Source organism: Podarcis tiliguerta (genome assembly GCF_965153285.1).
Source record: "Podarcis tiliguerta genome assembly, chromosome: 3".
In the NCBI taxonomy this organism is placed as follows: Eukaryota; Metazoa; Chordata; class Lepidosauria; order Squamata; family Lacertidae; genus Podarcis; species Podarcis tiliguerta.
The window spans coordinates 27,003,073-27,025,248 of NC_139536.1; the positions used below are offsets into that span (position 1 = coordinate 27,003,073).

Here is a 22,176-nt window from a genome sequence, read left to right on the forward strand (position 1 = left end):
TGCTTAGAAGTCTCCCTTCCACGTGTGCCCCTTACATACTGTATACCCTCACACCTTCGGCCGAACACAGCTATTGGCAGTATAGCACTGTAGGTAGGTACTTCCTACCTCCTGGTGGCCTGCTTTGGAACTTATCAGGAGCTTCTGCAGCAAAGGCCAAATATGAATTGCTAGAAATCTAATTTGTTAACTTGGCATATAGGATAGGAAATGCAAAGGCTTCTGAAAGTTAACTAGACAACCCCTGGGTCTAGGATCTCTAGAAGCCCCGAACAAAAAGCCCCCAAAATGTGTATCCTCACTTAGGGGTCTGGCTGGGATAAACAGAGAGTGCTGCTAGAATCTGACTCTAAGCTTTGCTACAGCTGCCCATCGCTCAGTGTACAAGAAATACCAACTGTGGTGTACAAGGACCTCAGTCATCTACAGCAAGATGTACCCATGGGTTAATGTTCGAAATTAATCTAACATATCACTGTGTATCTTTAATATCACGGCAGCCTTGTTAAGAGCAACTATTGTTTCTTGTTAAAGGAGAAGGCAAGGGAGAAATTCTTTAAAATTTAATTGTGCGCAATCATCACCCATGTGACCGCTAACACGTGCACCATTTTCAGTGCTGAAAAGGGGATGGGGTAGGGGCAGAACAGGGCAGGGCAGTACAGAACAGAATGGACTTGTATGCATCCTGCTGACACATGTGGCAGCCAGGAACAGAACCCCTCATGTAAGTTGGAATTCCCCTGTACAAAAGACGTGTTTCACAAATGGTGGGGATTGCTTCCATTCCTTGAAAGCTGGCTCCAGCTTTGGGGAGGCCCTTGAGCAAGTTCTCCACCTGCTCTTTCTGCATTCCATTTATTTGACCAAACTGTATAACTGCTCAGCATGCTGCCACAATATATGCTTTCCACTTGCAGACATGTTTCCTTCCCTTGTAGGAACATACCTTGTTCTAATCCCAGCTTTTTAAAGACATCCTGGACCTCATCTGGGATTCCTCCAATGTAGACTGGAGAGTTCACAAACAGCTGATCTAAACCAGGTTCCACCACATGTTCTTTCAATTCATTTACACTTGCTGAAACTACAAACCCTCCTTTCTTCAGAATAACTTTATTCCATTTTCCATCGCAATAGGACAAGCCTAACCAGAGATTCACATGTGTCAAAACAATGCCATTGCTTAGCAGAAAAGACAAGACTCCGCTTTTTAGTTCTGCCTGTAGTTCAAAGTTGAAACAGAAAAGAAAGAATTGATGACAGCAAGAAAGACAAAAATGCATTTAAGCAATGGAACAAATGTAAATAGCAGCTAAATAATATTCATTAACATTTCAGTGACAGTGCTGGTCCCACAAGAAGAAACACAAAATAAATAATTTTTATCAGCACAATTAGGGTGCAATCATATGGTCCATGAGATGTGATTTGACAGATTAGGAGCTCTGTCCATGAATGTCTCCTTGTTGCAACCACCACTAATGCTCCAATGGAACCAGCATAAATTATTTTTCCCCAAAAGGAAAAAAAAAACCCTTTAAAAAGTGAAAAGAGACCATGAAGCCCCTCCTCACTTTCTACCCTGCTAGTGTGAGTCCAGTAGGGATTTGACAGAGCTCTGCCCATGTTTAAAAACAAACTGCAAGCTTTTAAATCACATGACACTTCCTTAGACAGATTGCATCAGCTGGATAATTACAAACCTGAATAACCTATATCTCACTATTTTTCAGTCTCAAGGTAAGGAAATTGGGACAAACATGCAGCGCAACCTAATGTGTGTTTACTCAGAAGTAAGTCCCACTGGGTTCAGGTAGGTATCTGTAGGATCATAGCCTTAATTGTGCAGGAAAATGAACACAAGAAAAGCATACAAGAAAAATGTATGTTGTTCGAGGGATATAGTAAAATGCATACTTGAGTGTCCACTAGTATTGCAGGGTCTCTTCAGGAAAAGAAAAGGCTAAGAAGTAAACCGTACACATATCTGTAGTAGAGTCCCTAAGATGGCTGGATGGCACCTTATATGCCTCTTTCCAGCAACTCCTCCAGCCAAGCTAGTGACAAACATAATGCTTTCCTTTCCTTTGGACCACATCAGCAAGGCTGGGGGAGTCTTGCCATCTGGGCAGCCCAGGACTTCCATACACATTGCCCTGGCTTGCACCCAGGGGAGGTCACTTCGGTGCTGCTAACACAGTGATTTGGCTTCACCCACTGAGGCGCACTCCATTGTCTCTAGAGACAGACAAATGCCAACAAGTATTTTTAGAATGTAGAACTGCTCTAGTCAGAGTTAAGCACTTTAAAATCCCAATTATTTTGATAGAAGCATTAAGCACATGCTATTCTCCTTTCATTGAAATCAACAGAACTTAAAAAGTATTAACTTGAGCTGATCATGATCTTTATTTCTAATCTGTGTGTAACTAGCTTATGACTTCATTACTGAGATTTGCATAACTGATGGGAGAAAAAAAGACTGACCTAAAGTATGACTGCATTTTCTAATCATTGTACAAAATGGGAAAATATGTATTTGCCAACTGTATTATGAAGAATATTATGACAAGTCCATTGAGAAAGAAATCCCAGATCTGCTTAATCTAACTGCTAACTTTAAATTTAGTGTACTGAATTTTAAATATACATGATTCATGCTGGTCCAAAAATAATATTGCATATTTTTGGAAATGTCTGAAGAAATGGTTTCTTTTAAAAAAATAATGGGGTATATTTGAGGGTATATTTATGAGTCAGTTTATCTAATATAAGCACGCATCACCAAAATGTTCATTTTCTAGTTAAATTGCCTGCAAGATTTCAATAGTCAACACTGCCTCTTGTTTGGGATGCAGCGGTAAGTATATTTTGAGATTCTAAATTGTCCAGCTCAGGGGAAAAATGACATTTAAATAAGGTTCTTTGTGAAAGAAAAGGATTAATAAGGCCACAGGAAAAACAGACATTTCAGCATCCATGCCAAAATCTTATTATGTGAAATAAAGAGGGCAACTTAAGATGTGCATTTTCTTTTCTTAAAGATACACTTGTTTAATAAATATCATCATCTTGTATCATGTATCAATATTACCAGATAGGCAGATAGAATATATATTTAGTTTTTTTAAAAAAAATGACCCCAGCTGATCAAACATGTGTTTCCAGTTGCCAGCTCAGTCCTGTCCCTGGTTTCCACCCCCTCCTTGTCCTTTCATCTTCTGAATTCAAAGACAGGAGCTACACAAAAGCAGTCATTGAGCTGTCACACACTCCTTTCCAATGAGACTTTAGTGCTAGTTCTCATGAAAGACCATATAATCCCATCTGTTATGATCCGTTAAGGGAAGAAACTGGCTGCACATAATAAAATAATATAATAATTCACAACAAATGGCACTGTGAGGCGACCTCCTGAAGAGAAAATGTACTGTGTGCTGTTATCCCGCATATCTCGCCAGTTACAGCCATCAGCGTCTACACTGCAAAGGGTCTGTGAGATAGAAAGTTTAAAAAGAAGGCACTCTGCAAAAGAAGGGTGTCCTTGGGGTGCATTTTACGAAGGAAGCCTGTTTCTGAAAGGTTGCCATGTCGCCCACTGTAGGCCAAATACTTTAAGTGCTACAGATTGCAAGTATTCTGCCAGTAGCTACAAATCGTTTGTAAGGAGTAGATTACTGGCTAGCTGTTCAGAATGGCCAGTTGATGGTTGATCGGTGGATTTGGTGAGGGGGATGCTTGGAGGAGCATCTCCACCCCCAACGTTCAGCCAAGACATTAAGATCCAGCTCCGAGGGAATTCTGGCAGTTCCCTCATTGCAAGAAGTGAGGTTACAAGGAACCAGGCAGAAGGGCCTTCTCAGCAGTGGTGCCCACCCTGTGGAATGCCCTCCCATCAGATGTCAAGGAAATAAAGAACTATCTGACTTCTGGAAGACATATAAAGGCAGCCCTGAATAAGTTGTTAATGTTTGATGTTTTATTGTGTCTCAAGACTTACTTTGTTGGAAGCTGCCCAGAGTGGCTGGGGCAACCCAGTCAGATGTGTGGGGTATAGATACTGTTGTTGTTGCTGCTGCTGCAGCAGCTGTTGTTGCTGTTTCATAAGGATTTGGACAAAATAAGGTAGCCTATCTCTTTCCTACCTGCGACTAAATGGAGGGGACAGGTGTAAGATGCACCTGTGGGTGTGGGGGAAAAAAGGTTTCCCATTTTGGAAGAGAAAGAATGCCAAGAATGGTTAAAAATATCTTGAGAGTGTGGGAGACCTCTTTTCGCTGCGATCTTGTGTGGGACAGTATGGCTTGTTAATGTGACTCTCTGCCTACATAAATGTTTTGTTTTGTATATTTAAAGCCAAATCAAACATATGGAGTACTGCCCCTGAAATTTTTCCAGTTCAGGAAAACGTAGGGCACACAGTACAGTAATATTATTTGTCAGCTCAAATATGCATAGATACTTTCTGCCTCCACTACTACACTAATGCAGTAGTGATAAGGAGCTAATTGTAAAAGTGCAGTTCAGAAACACAGAAATGGAAGGTGTTCACCAATGTCAGGGAAAAAAATGCAAAGAAAAAACATTTAGTTGTTCATGGCTTTAGCTATTTAACTATCTATGGCCAGTAGCAATGATGACCTGACATGTATGCAAACAGGGAAATCTAAACTAATTCCTTGCAGTAAAAAAAAAGGGGGGGCTTTTTTCTATAAGCTATGTTGCTTTTTTATTTTACAGTCAAGTAACTGGTTTAAGTATCTTAATGCCTTTGGAAGAGAGTTGGGGAGTTACTAAAAGACAGGTGAACTATGTGATGGAGTGGCCTTGATTTGTGGAAAAACCAGGTTGATATCCCTGCTGAATAACACTGAAATAAATTTGGAAAGCCAATACCGCTGACTGAAATTTGCTTGCAAATGTTTCACTTTGCATTCAGGTGTTGTTGGGCTTTTCAAATTATTTGATTGTTTTCAACAATGCCTGAAGGGAGCTGTAGTTAGTCATAAATTCTGGAAAAGTGGACTTTGAGGCAGAATGAACTCACAGAAAACAATAAAGCTTTGGAGTGAGAGGGATGTGCTCATCATTACTTAGGATATCCATTTGGGGTTGTGTTCAACATAGCACTACGGAGAACTTTCTGTCATCACAAGACTTACTCTTTGTGCAATAGAATGTTCCTCCCCTCTTCTTTTTCTCCGCACCACCTAAATCTGTTCTGGGGGTTCCCTCAAACTTCCAGAACAGATCTGGGGAGTAAGAAATCCTGTTGCTCTACCACTAATGCACTAGTATAAGAATATAGCTGACTATCATGTACTGTGCATACACTAAAACTGATGGATACTATCAGCACTTACCTACTTTGTGGTGCACCTGTTAGGGGAAAAGATGGGAAAGGGTGTCCCAGACAAAAGCCGGTGCTATCCAGCCTATGGAATGATAAGCCATAGGGTGTTCATTTATACTAGCAGTCGTTTGAGTGCAGCAAAAAGCACCACATGTCCTTTGTAGGGCCAATGTGCTTAGGACTTGTACTGCAACCCTCTGGGCAGGGACCATGTTACTTCTGAGTTCTTTATAACACTAAGCATGATATTAGTGGTCAAGAAATGTTAAATACTAATGGATGGCCTATTAATGGATGGCCTTTTCAAACAACTTCAACTTCCAATAATCTGTGATCCCATGATTGTATAAAGGTAAAGAAACCAGATGGCCTGGCAATGAAATACATTAGTGAAATGGCACAAGACAAAAATCAATAAGGTACTATTCTTTCTAGCTATAAAACTATACAGGAAAGTAGATTAGGTCACAGAGGTTATGGGAATATCACTATACCTAAGAAACAAAATTGAGGACCTAATGAACAGTCTTTATGGATGCACACTCCTATTCATATAACTACTGCTATGATTAGTCCATTGTCCTCCAGATTAGGACAAAGGTAATGAGTTACTTCAATTGACAGATGGGAAGAATGAAATCAAGTAGCAATTGATATATTCTCTCATGTAAATTCCTTCATATCATGCAGTTTATCCTGCCACACAAAGGAGATCCAGCATCTATACCTAAAAATTCTTAAATAACCTATTTGAAAACAAAAATATCAACACCTACAGCAATGTAATCTGGCCCTTCTTTGTTGTAAATGAACAGAAGTAATCCATTCAGCTGATCCGTTTTAAAAATAAAGGAGATCTCCATGTCTGGACCAGCATGTAAAACATTTGAGTGAAGTTCTAGGAAACCTTAAGAAAGAGAAGAAAAGAAAAGAAAACCATGCAAAGAACATTATACTGCAGTTTCTATAATTATATAAGTGAGAATGAAATTCAGTCAAATTCAGTTCAAGGAATTGTGTATAATATTAGCCCAATAAATAGAGGGCTTGTTTTTGAGATGAATGAAATGAATACTGAAGTCATAACTTAGCAGTAAGTTAGCCACACTCATGTAGGCTTCCCCCTTCATTTCAACTGCATTTGGAACTACATACTGAAATGAGAGAGAAATTTCAGACAGGCAGATTTGCCTTTGTACAACACTGTGTGTGTGTGCATCAAAGCCACTGTATCTTAAACAGGTCTTTGGCCTGTGATGACTTTCTCATGAAACTCAATTTCACTAACAATAACATTAAAATAACTAGAAAATGCAAGCAGCAATGGTTGGAGAACAAAGCCCTGTGTAGGATATAAAATGTGATATGCCAGAGATGACCAAGGGCCACCTTGTCTGGTGAAACGCAATAGCCTTGCATGGGTCTGGTTTTGTGATCAAGATGAATACAACTCAATAGTATGGACTCCATGATGTCTGACGGGTGAGTGAGACTGATCACATGGTCCCACACCAGCATCTCTAGGGTGGGGCCATGTCCCATCAGTCCCATCCACCCTTCATATACTATGACAGGTCTGGGGAAAAGTGCAATTACAGCAGCTTCCATGTCTTTGCGCATAACATATTCAGTAGACTTAAGAGTAATTAAGAAGTAAAATGAGGCCCTTTCAGTTTTGATTCTGATGTTATGGGACCTGCTATTAGAAGCTCAGCCCTACTGACTTTTCAGAAGATCTGTAAGCCATTGCTCTTCAGAAAAACCATTTTAAGGGATAAAGCTGGCTAGGTTTTCTCCAAATTTTGCTATATTGTGCTGCTTCTATTTGATCGTTTAAAAATATAAATGTATTTTAAATTTGAAAAACACCAAATTCTAATTAAGATCAAATAAAATATTTTCTTTTTTTTTTCACCTCACAAAATTCAGAACAACAACAACAACAACAACAAAAAAGCACAGGCAGTATTTCAAACAATTTTAATATGGGGTTATACCTTTCCCAAGAAAATGTGCTCCATTTGCAAGAATGGCTGGACACCCTTCCCAGCTGTGATAAACATTTCTTTGCTCCATTGCTTCCTTCCATTCTAAAGGCTCCCAAATTTCATGTGGGTGATGCACCTTTTTCAAGGACACGTCTCGGAGACACCCCACAAATCCTCTTGTAACTATTTTAGAGGCGCCTGACAAAAAAATATGTTAAAAAGCTGAAATGCACAAAATATAATGAATTTGTTGGAAATAAGAAATAAAAACAATTAATGTATAACATCAAAAGTGGTCCAATCAGTTCTCCAACTCATCTCACTTGGAATGGCTCTGGGGCTTCATACTTGGTACTGCAGTAGGACAAGGACTTTGAGCGAATACTCAAGGGTAGGCTGGGAAGTGAATGTATTGCCATGCAAGCCATGTAACACCTTCTTACCTGTATCTTTTCTTAGGATTGTAAAACCCTGTGGAAGTCCTCCAACAAAAACTCCTGTGTTTTCTCCAATAATGGTACTACCACTGACAGCTGATGAGGAACCTAAAAACAGCCAAAGAAATTTTATTCTAGTGATGATACCAGGTCAAAATTCACCACCGTGGAAAAAGTAGAGAACATCCTTTATTTATTTAAAGTATTTATTGGACGCAGGTGGCGCTGTGGGTAAAACCTCAGTGCCTAGGACTTGCCGATCGCATGGTCGGCGGTTCGAATCCCCGCGGCCGGGGGGGGGGGGTGTCCCGTCTTTTGGTCCCAGCTCCTGCCCACCTAGCAGTTCGAAAGCACCCCTAAGTGCAAGTAGATAAATAGGTACCGCTTTATAACGGGAAGGTAAACGGCATTTCCGTATGCTGTGCTGGTGCTGGCTCGCCAGAGCAGCTTCGTCACGCTGTCCATGTGACCCAGAAGTGTCTCTGGACAGCGATGGCTCCCGGCCTGTTAAGTGAGATGAGCGTACAACCCTAGAGTCGGACACGACTGGCCCGTATGGGCAGGGGTACCTTTACCTTTACCTATTTATTGGCCACATTTCAAGACAAAGTCCTAACAACATGGTGTGCTGAGATTAGATGAACTACACAAAGATGCATTTGAAGCATCAAAGACCATAAAAACCCAGTACTGCAAGGAACTTTTGAGTCTCAAGAATCAGCAGCAAACACGGTTGAAGAAAAGCAGATTTAAATAGATGAGCTGTCAAAGCACATTTGAAGGCCTGCACTTTAGAAACCATATATACGTAATTCAGATCCACAACAGTGGGGACAAAACTGAAAAGGCCCTATCTCTTATGCCTGACAATGTAATTTATCTCATTTATAGATATACAGCCATAATAGTTAACACGATGAAATTAGGCAACTTGGTATCAGAAAATGGCGTGTCAGAACAACAGGGAGTATCTACATGTTTCACCAGCAAGTCCGCTTGTATCGATGCCATGACCAAAGAGAACCAGGAGTAGGTGGGAGATCCAGGGCAGGAGGAATGAATCAGAGCTACACTACATCCTGTAATTCTGCCATTTGTATCCTAACATCATCAGGGGGTCTCCACACTATCCTGCCTGTACAATAATATCAGCATCTGGATGTAGTCCTCCATACGCCCCTGGCTTCTAAAGCAAGGAAGAAGCTGAGTGGGAAAAGGGCTATGGAAATCTCTCACTGGCACCTACTTTATTTTCTTTTTGGTAACAGAAGCAATCCTTTTTATATGTTTCCTGGTTAAGCTGTAATTATTGTAACACCTGTATCTTTCACTGCTTGTAAAGAGGAGGCTGCAGGCACTTTGCTCCTCCCTGCTCCTTTTAGCTCAACACAACGCAGCAGCTAAGCCAAGATTTGGCTAAACATGTCATCTGAATATTAGATTGTGGTGAAACTCTTTCCTCCTTAACTAAGATCTGGAGCCAAAGTTTGATCTTGGTTACAGGATGTGGTTAAGGAGGAGAGAGCTGGACCATGATCCCAGCTTCAGATAAGATATTAAGCTAAACTTTGGCTTAGCTGTCATGCCACACTGAACTACAAGGAGAAGGAAGGTGCAAAACACATCCAAACAGATAATCCGGGCTATCATTTCCCTGATGATCGGTACCTGAGTAACCTGGTCAGAGAAGTTTAGACATCTGAGCTCTAGAAAAACTGGGTTTAATTTATTTTATTAAGCCCAATGAATCAATGGCTATCTTCTGGGGTCACCAGGATAGTGTCCATGGGCATGCATATCCCTGCAAGATTCCCTGTGGCCTTCATGGTTCCCTCCCACATCCCTCTATTTGCTGAAATTAGGCATGAAAAAAACTATTCTATTACAACCAGTAGAACAGACTCTGGTGTGATATTGCATATGGTGTGTGCTGGAGGGGCGCCCACAAGTTTCTCTAGTTTGCAAGTTTGGCCACAAGCCTGAAACATTTGGCCACCCCTCTGTTAGAGCGAATTACCAACACAAAAGTACCAAGTTGTTCATTTGGAAAGGGCTGAGAGAGGCCCAGAGGTCTAAACTGAAAACGACCAAGTTAAAGATAAACCTGTGTGTAATTTTCAGAAGCATCATCTTGTATTTTATTACTGCATCCTTCCAGTGATAAAGTGTCCAGATATTAAACAAAGATAAGTGAAAATGAAAGAAAAATATGAAGAAACCTTTAGAAAAAATAATAATGTGACAATCACTTGAGAAAATTAATAACAATGCTCTGAGTTGAGAGAATTACCTGTGAACTGCCCATCCACAGTGATTGTTCCCATAGCCTGATTCCTTACAGCAATTATATGGTGCCAACTGTTATCATTATATTGTCTTCCACCATCATTATCAGGAGTTAGTGCAACAGCAGATCCCTTTTAAAAGATATTTAAACAATTAATAAAAATGTGCCGAGATAGGTCTGCAAGTCATTATTATATCAGCCTTGAGATACAGAGGCAACTTTGTTTCAAAGTGAAATTAGAATATCCTACAGTATTTAAAGGATTCCCTCCCCCATGCTGAAATGGTAGAACCATTCACAATTAAACTTTTCAACTTTGCACACAATTCAGCGGTAAATTATCATTACACACAACCTCATTACATCTTCATCCAATAATGTTAGTGCAATGCAAGGGTCAGTTCTCACTGAGCTGACTGAAAATGGTTCCAAACAAAAATTAACCAGCAGCGACCAGCGTAGAAAGTAAGTCCTATCATTCATAGTGGCCATCCTCCCACAGTCTGGCTATTACTGGGTTTATCCTTGTACCAGGAATCCGAGTGGTGAGGATGAGTGTCAGGGCTCGGACATATGGAGCTGTCTTCTAGGGCTACAGATTGCTACCAGCTATGGTGGCTACGTTCCACCTCTACTACTAGAGGCAGTATGCCTCTTAATGCCAATTGCTGGCAAACACAAGTGGGGAGAATGTTATTGTACTCATGTCCTGCTTCCCGGCTTCCCGTGGATATTAGGCAACAAATGGATAGCTCAGTTGGTTAGAGCATGCTGCTGATAATGCCAAGGTTGCAGGTTTGATCTCCATAAGGGACAGCTGCATATTCCTGCATTGCAGGGGGTTAGACTAGTTGATCCTCATGGTCCCTTCCAACTCTGTGAGTATGATATCTGGTTGGCCACCATGAGAACCAGATGCTGAACTAGATGGGCCTTTGCTCTGAACCAGCAGGGCTATTTTTACTTATTTGAAACATTCATATGCCACTTAATTATTACCTGTTTATAGTCCTTCCTGTCCAGGACTAGACAATGGAAGAAATACACCCAACAGGCAGCTGCTGCAGAAATACTCACCACATGGGGCAACTGCACATGAATCCAAAGACTCCCAAGCTCAGATAGAAACCTAGATACCATTACTCATGTATTTTTAGTTCCCTTTGAAATATAGCGCAAACCACACACATACAAAAACAAAACAGAACCAAATATCTTGTCTAATATACTCAGGGAGGAATTAAACATTGTACCTCTTCTGATCATTCCACCAGCAGAAGCATGTTAGCTTCCTAGATGGAACTATCCTCCATTCCTCTACCTCGTGCTGTTCTCCTGGCACCTCCCTGAGCCAGTTTTGTGTGTGTGTGTGTGTGTGTGTGTGTGTGTCTGCGTGTGTTTGCTTGCACAATGGTAGGAGGAAAGAAACCCCATTGCACAAGTAGAAGTCTCTGTATAGGGCTCCTGTTGATGGGACTCATTAAATGAATCCCACCCTAAAACTAGAACATTTGTGTGCCTGCGTTTCTTGACATATCTATTGCATTTTATAAATATTATTAGCCACTTGAGGACCCTAGTAAAAAAGTGGGATATAAATCTACTAAATAAATAAACCAACATATATATACACAAACCCAGTGTTTATATACTGGAACATGTCAAAAAAATCCTTCGCACACCACAAGAGAGGTAGCAATTCAAAAGTACCTTTTGTAATATTAAATACAGCATTTTACTTTATGGGTTATTACTCAGAAGCGTTAGATGATGTGAAATGTTACATAGCAATCTAACAGGAGTGAGTCCCCAGGACTACATAAACCAGGGCTCCAGAATCTATTCTGGCTTCCTATTGGCTTCAGGGAACAGTTAAAGAGTTGTTGGGTTTTGACCTTTTTAAAGCACTAAATGGCCTGTGTTTAATTTATTTATGATAACTCCCTTCTCTACATTCTAAAGCAAGACATATTCACCCGATTCCAAAACTGTCATCCTTTATGCACCAGATTAAAAATGCTCTCATTTCTCAAATCTTTGACAACAAATTATTTACACCTTCCATTTCCAGTTTTAATCATCGTCTATTGCTGCAACCACATTGTCAACAGTTTTAGGTTCCAAGTCTTTTTTAATTTTTTAAAAAATGTTTTATAAATGAAATGTAAGCCACCTTAAGACCTTTTAATTGGAAAGCCTAGTTAAAAATGAGAGAAAGTACAGTGGTACCTTGGTTCCTGAACACCTCCGTTGTCATACGTTTCAGTTCTCGAACACCAAAAACCCGGAAGTAAATGCTTCCGTTTTCAAACTTTTTTTGGAACCTGAACCTGTGACGCAGCTTCCACTGAGTGCAAGATGCTCTTGCAACCAATGGGAAGCTGTGACTTGGTTTGCAAACATTTTGGAAGCCAAACGAGCTTCCAGAACAGATTACATTTGAGAACTGAGGTACCACTGTACTTGTATTATTATAGCTCTACTAATGGGTATGGTGACATATAATAAAACTCTAATATCTATGAAGCTCAACAAAGAAGCATTTCTTACATTTGTTTCAAATTTGTATGTCAAGACTAGCATGGGCACTATTGTTGGCTGTGGTTTCATCTTCTTTTTTGGATGCTTGCTTTACAGAGAGGCACTACAATTGAAACTCCTGCTGGGCTGGGGAGTAGGGAAGGAATTGGGCAGAAGTGACTCTGCACCTAGTTCTGCCAGACTCCACCAATGCAGAGCTCCTTGTTATGCCTGCCGAACACGTGGGTAGGCAAACATGTCACTGACAGGATCCCCACCAACAGCAGCCCACAAAAAGTTCTGATATTGGGTGATGTAATGGTTCTAGGGGTTGCTCGTGCATAAGCCGGTGCAAACACCTGGCTGGATTGCCTGAGTGAACCTTTTCTGTCCGGACAGCCACTCACCCGTGGCTGTCTCAATCGCTGGCAGAATCCGTCAGTGGGCATTTCCTAAACTTCTTCCAGCAAAGAAGCTCTTTGATGCCTAGTCTTCCCCTACTCTCTCTGCGCGAAAGCCTTCTGCGCAAGGAGGGCGTAGGCAGCGGAGGACCTCTACTCTCCCTGCTGGTCCCCGGCAAGGAGTCATGGGACCGCCTCGCCGCTTCCCCCATCTGCCCCCCTTCTCCACTGGTGCTACGCTGATTCTCTTCCCCAGAAGATGGGCTGCCTCTCCCAATCCCGGGACGCTCTCCGGAATCCCTCTGGATTTTGCTCTCTCCCTCCGGCACTGATGGCAGTTCCCTGACAGGTGAGGATGAGATGTGGAGGAATGAGGTACCCTTTCATCCACTGGATCCCAAGGCTGCCTGACTGCCATCATGCAGCAACACCAGGCCCAATTCAGGCTCAGTTGCTAAGCCAATGCCAGGCTGGTGCCGCAGTCTGTCTAACCTCCTCTCAATTTCCACCCCAACCAGTGGAGGATCCTGGTGCTCCATCAAGTTCCTCTACTTCCTGGACAGGGTTTGGTTTGCAGCCTAAACCAGAAGATGAAACCATAATGAGTGCCATCTGACTAAATCATACTTTGAGTAGACCCAGTGAAATCAATGGACTTGTTAGTCACAACCAATTTATGTCCACTGATTTCAGTGCATCTATTCTGAGTATGACATAGTTAGGTAACACCCATCAATACTAGAATTTAAAGATCTGCTTGGACATACGTAGGGAGCTTTCTTCTTACATGATGGAACTTTTCACTTTTACTACTGGTTAAGAAAAGCTCCCTTGAACTCATGGAACTAATTTCATGGTTCTTTGAATCCTGGACTGAGCCATTTTCACTTAACTTTCCAAGAACCATGTTTGGACACTAAGACTTGAGCACCAAGCTTCTGCTCCATTCACATAAGAGGATGTGATTCACTCTAACTCCCTTTCCATCTGCCGCCCCCAACACTTATTCCCATACTATTCTCCAATGCCCAGGAGCAGATTTTAAGTTCTTTTAAGGTCTGTATAAAATATTTCCACCTTATTTCCAAGGTATTGTGATATCTTTCTTTTTCTGAAAACAACTTTGAAACATCCAGAGTTCTGTTTTATACGCCAGTTCACTCCTGAAAAATAAATTATTCAAACGGATGCACATTATAGTGGAAAGGACAAAACATGCATGTTTACTAGATGTAGGTGGGAATGCAATTTGTATGTATAGTGGAATGTGCATCCTACTGACATGCTTTGCTGGCAAGATGTGCACTTAGATGCTCATTCCAACATGTGTTCTGATGTGCATTCAGCCTCCTGCTTGTTTCTCTCTCTGGTGAGTTTGCGCAAGAGTTTGCACATCCACCTGCTGATTATTTCTCTCCCCCTGGTAAAAAGTAAACTAGACAGAATTGAACATAAGGAAGGTCCAGGTAATTGCTCGTACCAGTGAAACAATATCTGTGTTGGAAATCGAACTGTCAGATTACCACGGTATCCCTACTTTTCACTAGAGCTGCAGGAGAAATAAGATCAACATTTCAACTTCACTTTATTTCATCCAAAGTTCCTTTTGCAGCTCAGAGTAGGGGGATGTAAAAGGGGAAGGGGAAGGTGTTAGTGGGTCCTAGCTCTGCGTCCAAAGACAGAAAAATCAATAGCTTTTTTTTTTTTTGACACTAATTGCATCCTTTTTCAAACACTGCAGATTATTTATGGAAAGCTCTTTGCAGCACCATGCCTAGCAGCTTCAGGAAGAGTATATTGTCAAAAGTGGATGTAGAATCTGTATTTGGATAAATGATGGCTGTCTTGGAATAATTAGCCCAATCCTTAAAAGAGCAATCGCACACCCCAAGACAGGCATGTGATAGCATTTGTAGGAGACAGCTTCCTGGTATCATTTGTATGTAAGAAGTGCATTTAAAACTAAACTTCTGTATAATCATAATTTTCTCCATTTGTATTAAAATAAATGTATCCAAACACATACATAATTGTAACCTATTACACAAGAGTCATGATTTTAGTGATCTGAATGACTAACGGCCTGGTAAATGAACTCTATAAATTTTAGATTTGTAGGAAGCAAAACAGATGTAAGCACAATACTAAAAACAACAGGAAAACGCAATGACAGTGCTCATGCATTCATTCTAGAATGAATGTGTGTTATAGGGAACTTCTTGTTTAATTAGTGTTTGTTCTTTATGAAGGAGACTGTAATAAAATATATTATCTGGGGATATATCCAAATTAAGATTCATATTATGTACAGCTTTGTGGAAAGGCAGTATCAAGCAGCTCAACATGTTTCACAGTAGTCAAAGTTAAAATGGCACATAAATAGTAACAGCAGATTCAGTGCATGATGTATTATAAGCATATTTTCAGTAGCCATCAACAATAACACAGCTATGTCAATCAGACCTGCGTCTAAGATTTGTTTATGTCTGCCACTACAGTAGGAGTGTCTTGGACAAAGATGCCCAAATATTAGTTTAAAATACAAGATAAATGATACATCAATGACAATATAATTTTTTAACAAAATATGTTGCTACATAAAAGCTCTTACTTAGTAGTTAAATGACCTGTTTCCTCCTAGCTCTTCGTTTCTCAAGTACACTGATTACTAGAGATAAAATCCTAAGCATTTTCAAAAGGTATGTGTGCTTATTTTCAAAAAGAGTAAGTATTCATCAGAGTTACTGCTTTTCATCAGTCTGATATATTGGTACACAGAGAAGTTCTCTGTCCCACGAGAATGCATTTTACAGGCCAACAAGCTTTCCGTTTCATACACTATTTTTTATTGTCTTCCACCCTATTTCAACATTTTAATATTTTACAAACACACATTTCATTATCGTAGTTTAATAATTAAAACCAGAACTGGTGTCATGCCCAATTAATGTGCCCTGGTAGCATGCCCATTAGTTTTTCCATTAGTGAATTCAACAATACTAATGGGATTACTAGCATGGGATGCTAATTGGGCGTGACATAAGAAACTGGCTTACTTCTTAGCATACCCTTGCTAATGATGAAATTAATGAGCATTTTATTAAATGCTGTCTCATCAAAGTGTACTTAGTTAGCGTTAAAATTGTTACAAACGATGCTGCATGCCAAAGATGAGGTGTCTACAAAAGTGATTCTTTATATGTTTTGGCAACAATCTGGAGCATTTAATTTTATTCATCAGAAATCACTTTTGTAGCAACACAATTTCAACATTTTAAGCTACATAAGGGAATATGCCAACCAGAGTCAAAAGTTGGAGAAAATCACTCTGCAGATATGAGACACATTCCTCTGAACGCTTCTGTAACATGTTAAAAGCTGAATGACTACAGTCCACAACCCATTTACTTTGTAACAGTGCTGTCAGCTCTAATAGGAATTGCTTTGGAGTAAAAGAATTTCAACTATAGTAATCACATTTAAATATTCTGTTAAGCAAGATTTGGACAAGAATAGCCCTTATAAAAAGCTATAGAAAGAAGCAGGTCTCTCCAGGAGAAAACCCTTGCATTCTCATGCCAGTTATGTGCAGGTGGAAAGGGAACTGCACTTTAAAAAAAGAAGTTATTCTTATCTAGATCCTTCTATGGTCTCCTCACCAAAACTCTAACTTTTCACCAGTGGGGGATGAAAACTCCTAATGACCAATAAGATGAATTATCAATACATGTATTTGTGGAAAGAGGAGGCTAGATAAGTAGACCAACATACATAACAGGCCACCAAGGGCAAGTTTCGCTTCCGTTTCATTTTCTTGTTATGTGGTGTCCATGTCAGAAGGCTCCACCTCCATATGATGTTCTGAGTCCAATGAAAGAACTGAAGGCAAGATGCAGTTGAACAGCTCGATTTATATAACCTAAGTGTTCACGCAGCACAACAGAAAGTCCAGGGGATCTCAGGGCATGTACGGCTCCACTACCCCTAACACTACAAAACAGCAACAACTCTTTCTAAGGTTCTTCGGGTGAGAATATTTCTTCTAATTCCAAATACATCACAGAGTGCCTTCTCAACTGCTTCAAGTTCTGCTTTGTCTCAATTTGGGTCTCAGATAGCAGGATCTAGATGTCCAGGTTGACAATTGATCCATTCAGGCACAAATGTCACCTTCCTGCACCCACCCACCCCTGGTCTACGTAAACCCAAGTAACTAACTCAGGGAGGCAGGGAAGGTGGATAAGGACTAGCATTCTTCTCATATATTGTTGTTGTTTAGTCATTTAGTTGTGTCCGACTCTTCATGACCCCATGGACCAGAGCACGCCAGGCAATCCTATCTTCCACTGCCTCCCGCAGTTTGGTCAAACTCATGCTGGTAGCTTCGAGAACACTGTCCAACCATCTCGTCCTCTGTCGTCCCCTTCTCCTTGTGCCCTCCATCTTTCCCAACATCAGGGTCTTTTCCAGGGAGTCTTCTCTTCCCATGAGGTGGCCAAAGTATTGGAGCCTCAGCTTCAGGATCTGTCCTTCCAGTGAGCACTCAGGGCTGATTTCCTTAAGAATGGATAGGTTTGATCTTCTTGCAGTCTATGGGACTCTCAAGAGTCTCCTCCAGCACCATAATTCAAAAGCATCAATTCTTCAGCGATCAGCCTTCTTTATGGTCCAGCTCTCACTTCCATACATTACTACTGGGAAAACCATGGCTTTAACTATACGGACCTTTGTTGGTCTCATATATTAGCCCTGTCTAATATATTTCCCTCTTGGTGCCCTCCTGGAAAGGGTCTCCTCATCCTTCCAGGTTATAAGCTCCCTATGTATCCAGACCTCTTGGTAAGAGATGTACCTTCAAACTGCCTGACCAGCCCTTCTAGTGGGTTCCTGAGGCTTGTCATTTCTTCGCTTGCTAGGGGCCTTCCAGGGAGAAGGCAAGGCTGGAGGTATGTTGGCTTAAACCTCTTCCCCAGGCTAACAAGCATGACTTCAGTCTCCAGCAGCCACACCACTTGCCTGGATGCAAAGTTGCTTCCACTCTGCCCCAGCTAGCTCCTACATGGGAATTCCTCAGCCTTTCTTCCTACTTCCAGTCCCCCAAATTCTGCCTGGCTCTCTACATCTTTTATTTCCACCCTACTCTTCCTAGTGGCTTTTCTGCCCACACCAGCAATCTTGTGGTGTATGTTCATCAGACCCATTAGGATGGTGAGCAGGACAGTGGTGATAGAAATTGCACTGGGGAAGACCTTGGCAGCTTTTCATAGTTGGTCATCAAGCCCATTGTGTATCTACTAAAGTCAGGACCGGAGTCAGCATCTGGTGTCCTTAAGCAGCTGCCAGGGCTTTAGATGTTCCCTGGCGAAGTCCAATGTTGATGCTTGCCCTGTGCCTCTTTAAAAAAATACACTCTGGTGCACCAGAACACACCATGCCCAGGGCCTCATCAGTCCTGGAACTGTAACCTGTAGCCTCCATGCAAGACTGATGTAAGGACTATATCATACGCAAGGGGCAGGTCTTAGCTTCCAATAATAATAAAACCACTGTAATATTGCTAAATTGGCTTAGTAATTAACTTGCTAGCCACCCTATTGTTGGAAATAAGGACTAGCAAATAGGGACTAGATGATGGACTAGCAAAGCAATTCATATGTTGGTATGAAACTTCACGTCACAGTGTATTTGTCAGTTTTTACGATGCCTTTTTGTCCATTTTTTGCGTATGGGGACAACAAGCCTAAATCTGATCTACATTTAACTGGTCTGGTCTGGTCCCTACACTTTGACAAGTGCAGCTCACAGAGCAATATATTCAGGAATGCTTCCAGAATTCTTGCCACACACTGGCAGCAAAAAAAGACATGCTGTACTTCACACTGGTGATACAGTCACAAGAAAGCCCTTAATATATGTAATATATTCAAAATCCACATTATTCTCATTTCTTTTCAAAGTTTCTTCTTAGGCTGTCTAATCATAGGTTTATTTTTCTTCTGCCAAACTTATATTTGAATTAGCATGTACACTTTTTAATACATACATTTTTAAAAAAAATACTGGCAATGCTGACATTTGTGTTATTTTTACATAATAAACAGTTTTTTATTTCATTAGATAATCTAGTTTTAAAAGGAGTGTTGTCAGCTTTGCAGAGCTTGAGATTATATTACTGAAGTTCTGTCTGCATCCACAAAGATCTTGAGTTATACAATCTTAGTGTCAGTTTTTCATGGGGTCCAAACAATTTTAATGCAGAAATTTAACTCTATTTGACTTCGTAACTTATTAGTAATTCAGTGCAAGAGAAACAATAGGTTTTAAACTTCTGTCCTCTAACAAACTTCACTACATTCAATTTAAATGAGCCCATTAACCTATTAATTAATAAGCAGAAAAAGAAGAAAAATCATATCATTAAAAGGTATAAAATGCTTTTGAGACTGGCAAATTTACTATACCTGAGGATCAAAGAGAAAGTAAGGACGTCCCCTCTGCAACTGAAGTACAATATATTCCTCTTGATTCCCAGGTGACACGGAGAAAAGAATTAGACCATCAAGTTCCTTAGTTCTGAAACTCACTTTAATGCCTGGTTAGAAATAAAAGGATATTATTTACCTCTCAGTTTTTCATGCATTCATAGAAATCAATGTGTCTAATAAGAAACAAAAAGCCAGAACTACTATCCAGGGGGGCCAGGGGAAATATGTGCACTTGAAGCACATGATGCATTTTACATGAGTTCTGAATATGCTAGAAAAATTACCTGCTCAGGTGTTGCTTTCTAAAAATGTACCTCATGAAAGATGAAGTTCACTTTTCCATCTGCTTTCCTCCTACCACTAATAAAGATGGTTTATTCCTATGCTGTGTCAAACCCCACCTCCTATTTTAATAAGTCTTCCCTTTCCACAAAAGTGGTGTTTTGTTCTCCCTCATTTTTCGAGAATGGAAGAACTCTGAAGGAATTCCATTAGAGGCAAGTGTGTGTGTTACACTTGCCTTATTAAATGTACAAAATGGAAGACTGGGGGCTCTTTGTACACAGGCTGACATCCTGGCAGGACCTCCTAGAGTGACCACATGACCCCATAACCTGAGATTGTTACTCTAGGAAGTAATGTAAGCCTTTGTACAAAGAACCCCATACTGTATTTTACTGTCATGGAGAATAAGCACTTGGAAAATTTTCTGCCTCAGGTGTCAAAAGAAGTTGACTGGCTTTGGATAGTACTATGTGCCTTGACATGAAGCAAGGGATGCAATTTGCTGCTCCGCCTCAGGCAGCAAAATGTCTTGGGCTGGCCTTGTCTACAATTATGGCTGCTAGGCAGGAAAAAGCATGTACTTAGGAGGACAGTGAAAAGTAAGCATTTGATGAGGATTTTATTGACACAATTTTGGCACTTTTGTGACGAATATTAAAATTATTTGTGGGATTCCATGCTGTTTTCAACAAGGGCAGTTATGATTAACAATGTGCTCTTACTTCATATCTACTCATACCCATATCCTTGTGGTTCCCCCTTAGCACATTAAACACAGAGCAGGCTAATTTATTGGGTTTTACCCAGCTGTAGCAAATGAATCAACTTCTTCATATTCATTTTTTCCCTTCCTTTGCCAGGCAGAAAATAATAAGTAATGGGAAGCTCTTTGTGTAGACAGAAACTATTATGAAAAATTAAAGAATCATAACTGCAACACGTATTCATATTACATAAGGCTACTAATTACCTCACGCCACAAGCAATATCCTTTGACCCACAGACTTTAATCATGCCACAGGTTGTCACCGAGTGCATCACAGTGTACTCACAAATATTAAGACGTTCACTTGAGATAATGAACATCAATCATGCTATTAAAGTAGCTGTTCAGAGCTATGCAACAATTGACTTTGAATAAACATAACAGGGGATATAATCAAAATCTCCTTTAGTGTTCAGGTGGCATTTCAGAGGGCTAGGGGTGGCACAAAGAAAAAGGAGAACTGGAGGGAAAAACAGAGAAATTTGTCCTCAGGGCAATGTCATGGTTGCTTAATTCCTGAGTATTCCTTTACATATATTTACCTTTTTAAAACTGATTGCTACTAAAATATTGAAGGCAGATTAAAAATACATAAAAACCAACATTAAAACAACTAATAAGAGACACAAGGTAAAAGAGTCAGCTTCAGTAATTGCCTGACAGTCCTGTAAATAATACCTAAACTCTTGACAGTATTTGTACTAGTGCGTTTGGTAATGATACTGGTGTGGCATGTCATGTTCTAAGAACAGCAAGTTTTGAGCCATTGGTCTATTGCAGAGCTTTCCAAACGGTGTATCGTGACACATTAGTGTGCCGGCTGCAGTGTGTAGATGTGTCATGTGATTCAGTAAGATCCTCTTGAAATTGCTCTCTTTCTATCAGCGTTGCTTTGCCAGCATATATGTTATAGAAACCACATTAGATCTCTATCAAGGAGCTGCCACATGGTACCTGTACAGTGGTACCTCGCAAGACGAATGCCTCGGAAGACGAAAAACTCGCAAGACGAAAGAGTTTTTCGTTTTCTGAGTTGCTTCACAAGACGGATTTCCCTATGGGCTTGCTTCGCAAGACGAAACGTCTTGCGCCTTTTTAAAAAAACCGCCAATGCATTCCTATGGGAAACCGTCAATACACAGTGGTGCTTCGCAAGACGAAAAAACTCGCAGAACGAAAAAACTCGCAGAACGAATTAATTTCGTCTTGCGAGGCACCACTGTAATATATAGTTGGACCCTTAATTGAGAAGCTTTGAATATTATTATATTAAATAAAGGCTAGAGCTGGATGGCGAAAGGTCTCTTTAATATATTTTTCCAGCTCTTTCCTACAGCCTGCTGAGCCACTGAGTGTCTCAATTACCTCCTGATTTCATATATTTTATTCTATTCTCTTCATTGTTCTCAACTTTCCACATCACTCTGTCATACACTTTCTGTGTTTTGCTGGATGGCTCTAAGATGAAAAACTATGTAGCCTTACTTTCGACCAAGAGGTACGATACCTTCTACAACACAACTATCTTTAGGAACAGTGAACAAGTGATTTTTCATGGAAATTGATAGTAGTGCAAATATAGCCAACTTAACTCTGCTGGTAGCAGAAAAAGGAACATTCCTAAAACTCCTTGGGTTGGATTCAGAAAAGT

General features: G+C 40.5%; 1 protein-coding gene across 5 annotated transcripts in view; it reads right to left on the reverse strand.

Moving 5' to 3' along the window:
* Positions 1-22,176, reverse strand: part of USH2A (usherin) — a 418,893-nt gene that overhangs the window by 272,645 nt on the left and 124,072 nt on the right. For all 5 annotated transcript variants that reach the window (XM_083433263.1, XM_083433262.1, XM_083433261.1 and 2 more), the window contains exons 22-27: positions 19,451-19,581; positions 10,072-10,198; positions 7,788-7,889; positions 7,354-7,542; positions 6,133-6,263; positions 950-1,223 (exon numbers count right to left, since the gene is read on the reverse strand). In XM_083433263.1, coding sequence (XP_083289389.1) covers positions 950-1,223; positions 6,133-6,263; positions 7,354-7,542; positions 7,788-7,889; positions 10,072-10,198; positions 19,451-19,581 — 954 coding nt within the window. The remainder of the gene's footprint in view (positions 1-949; positions 1,224-6,132; positions 6,264-7,353; positions 7,543-7,787; positions 7,890-10,071; positions 10,199-19,450; positions 19,582-22,176) is intronic.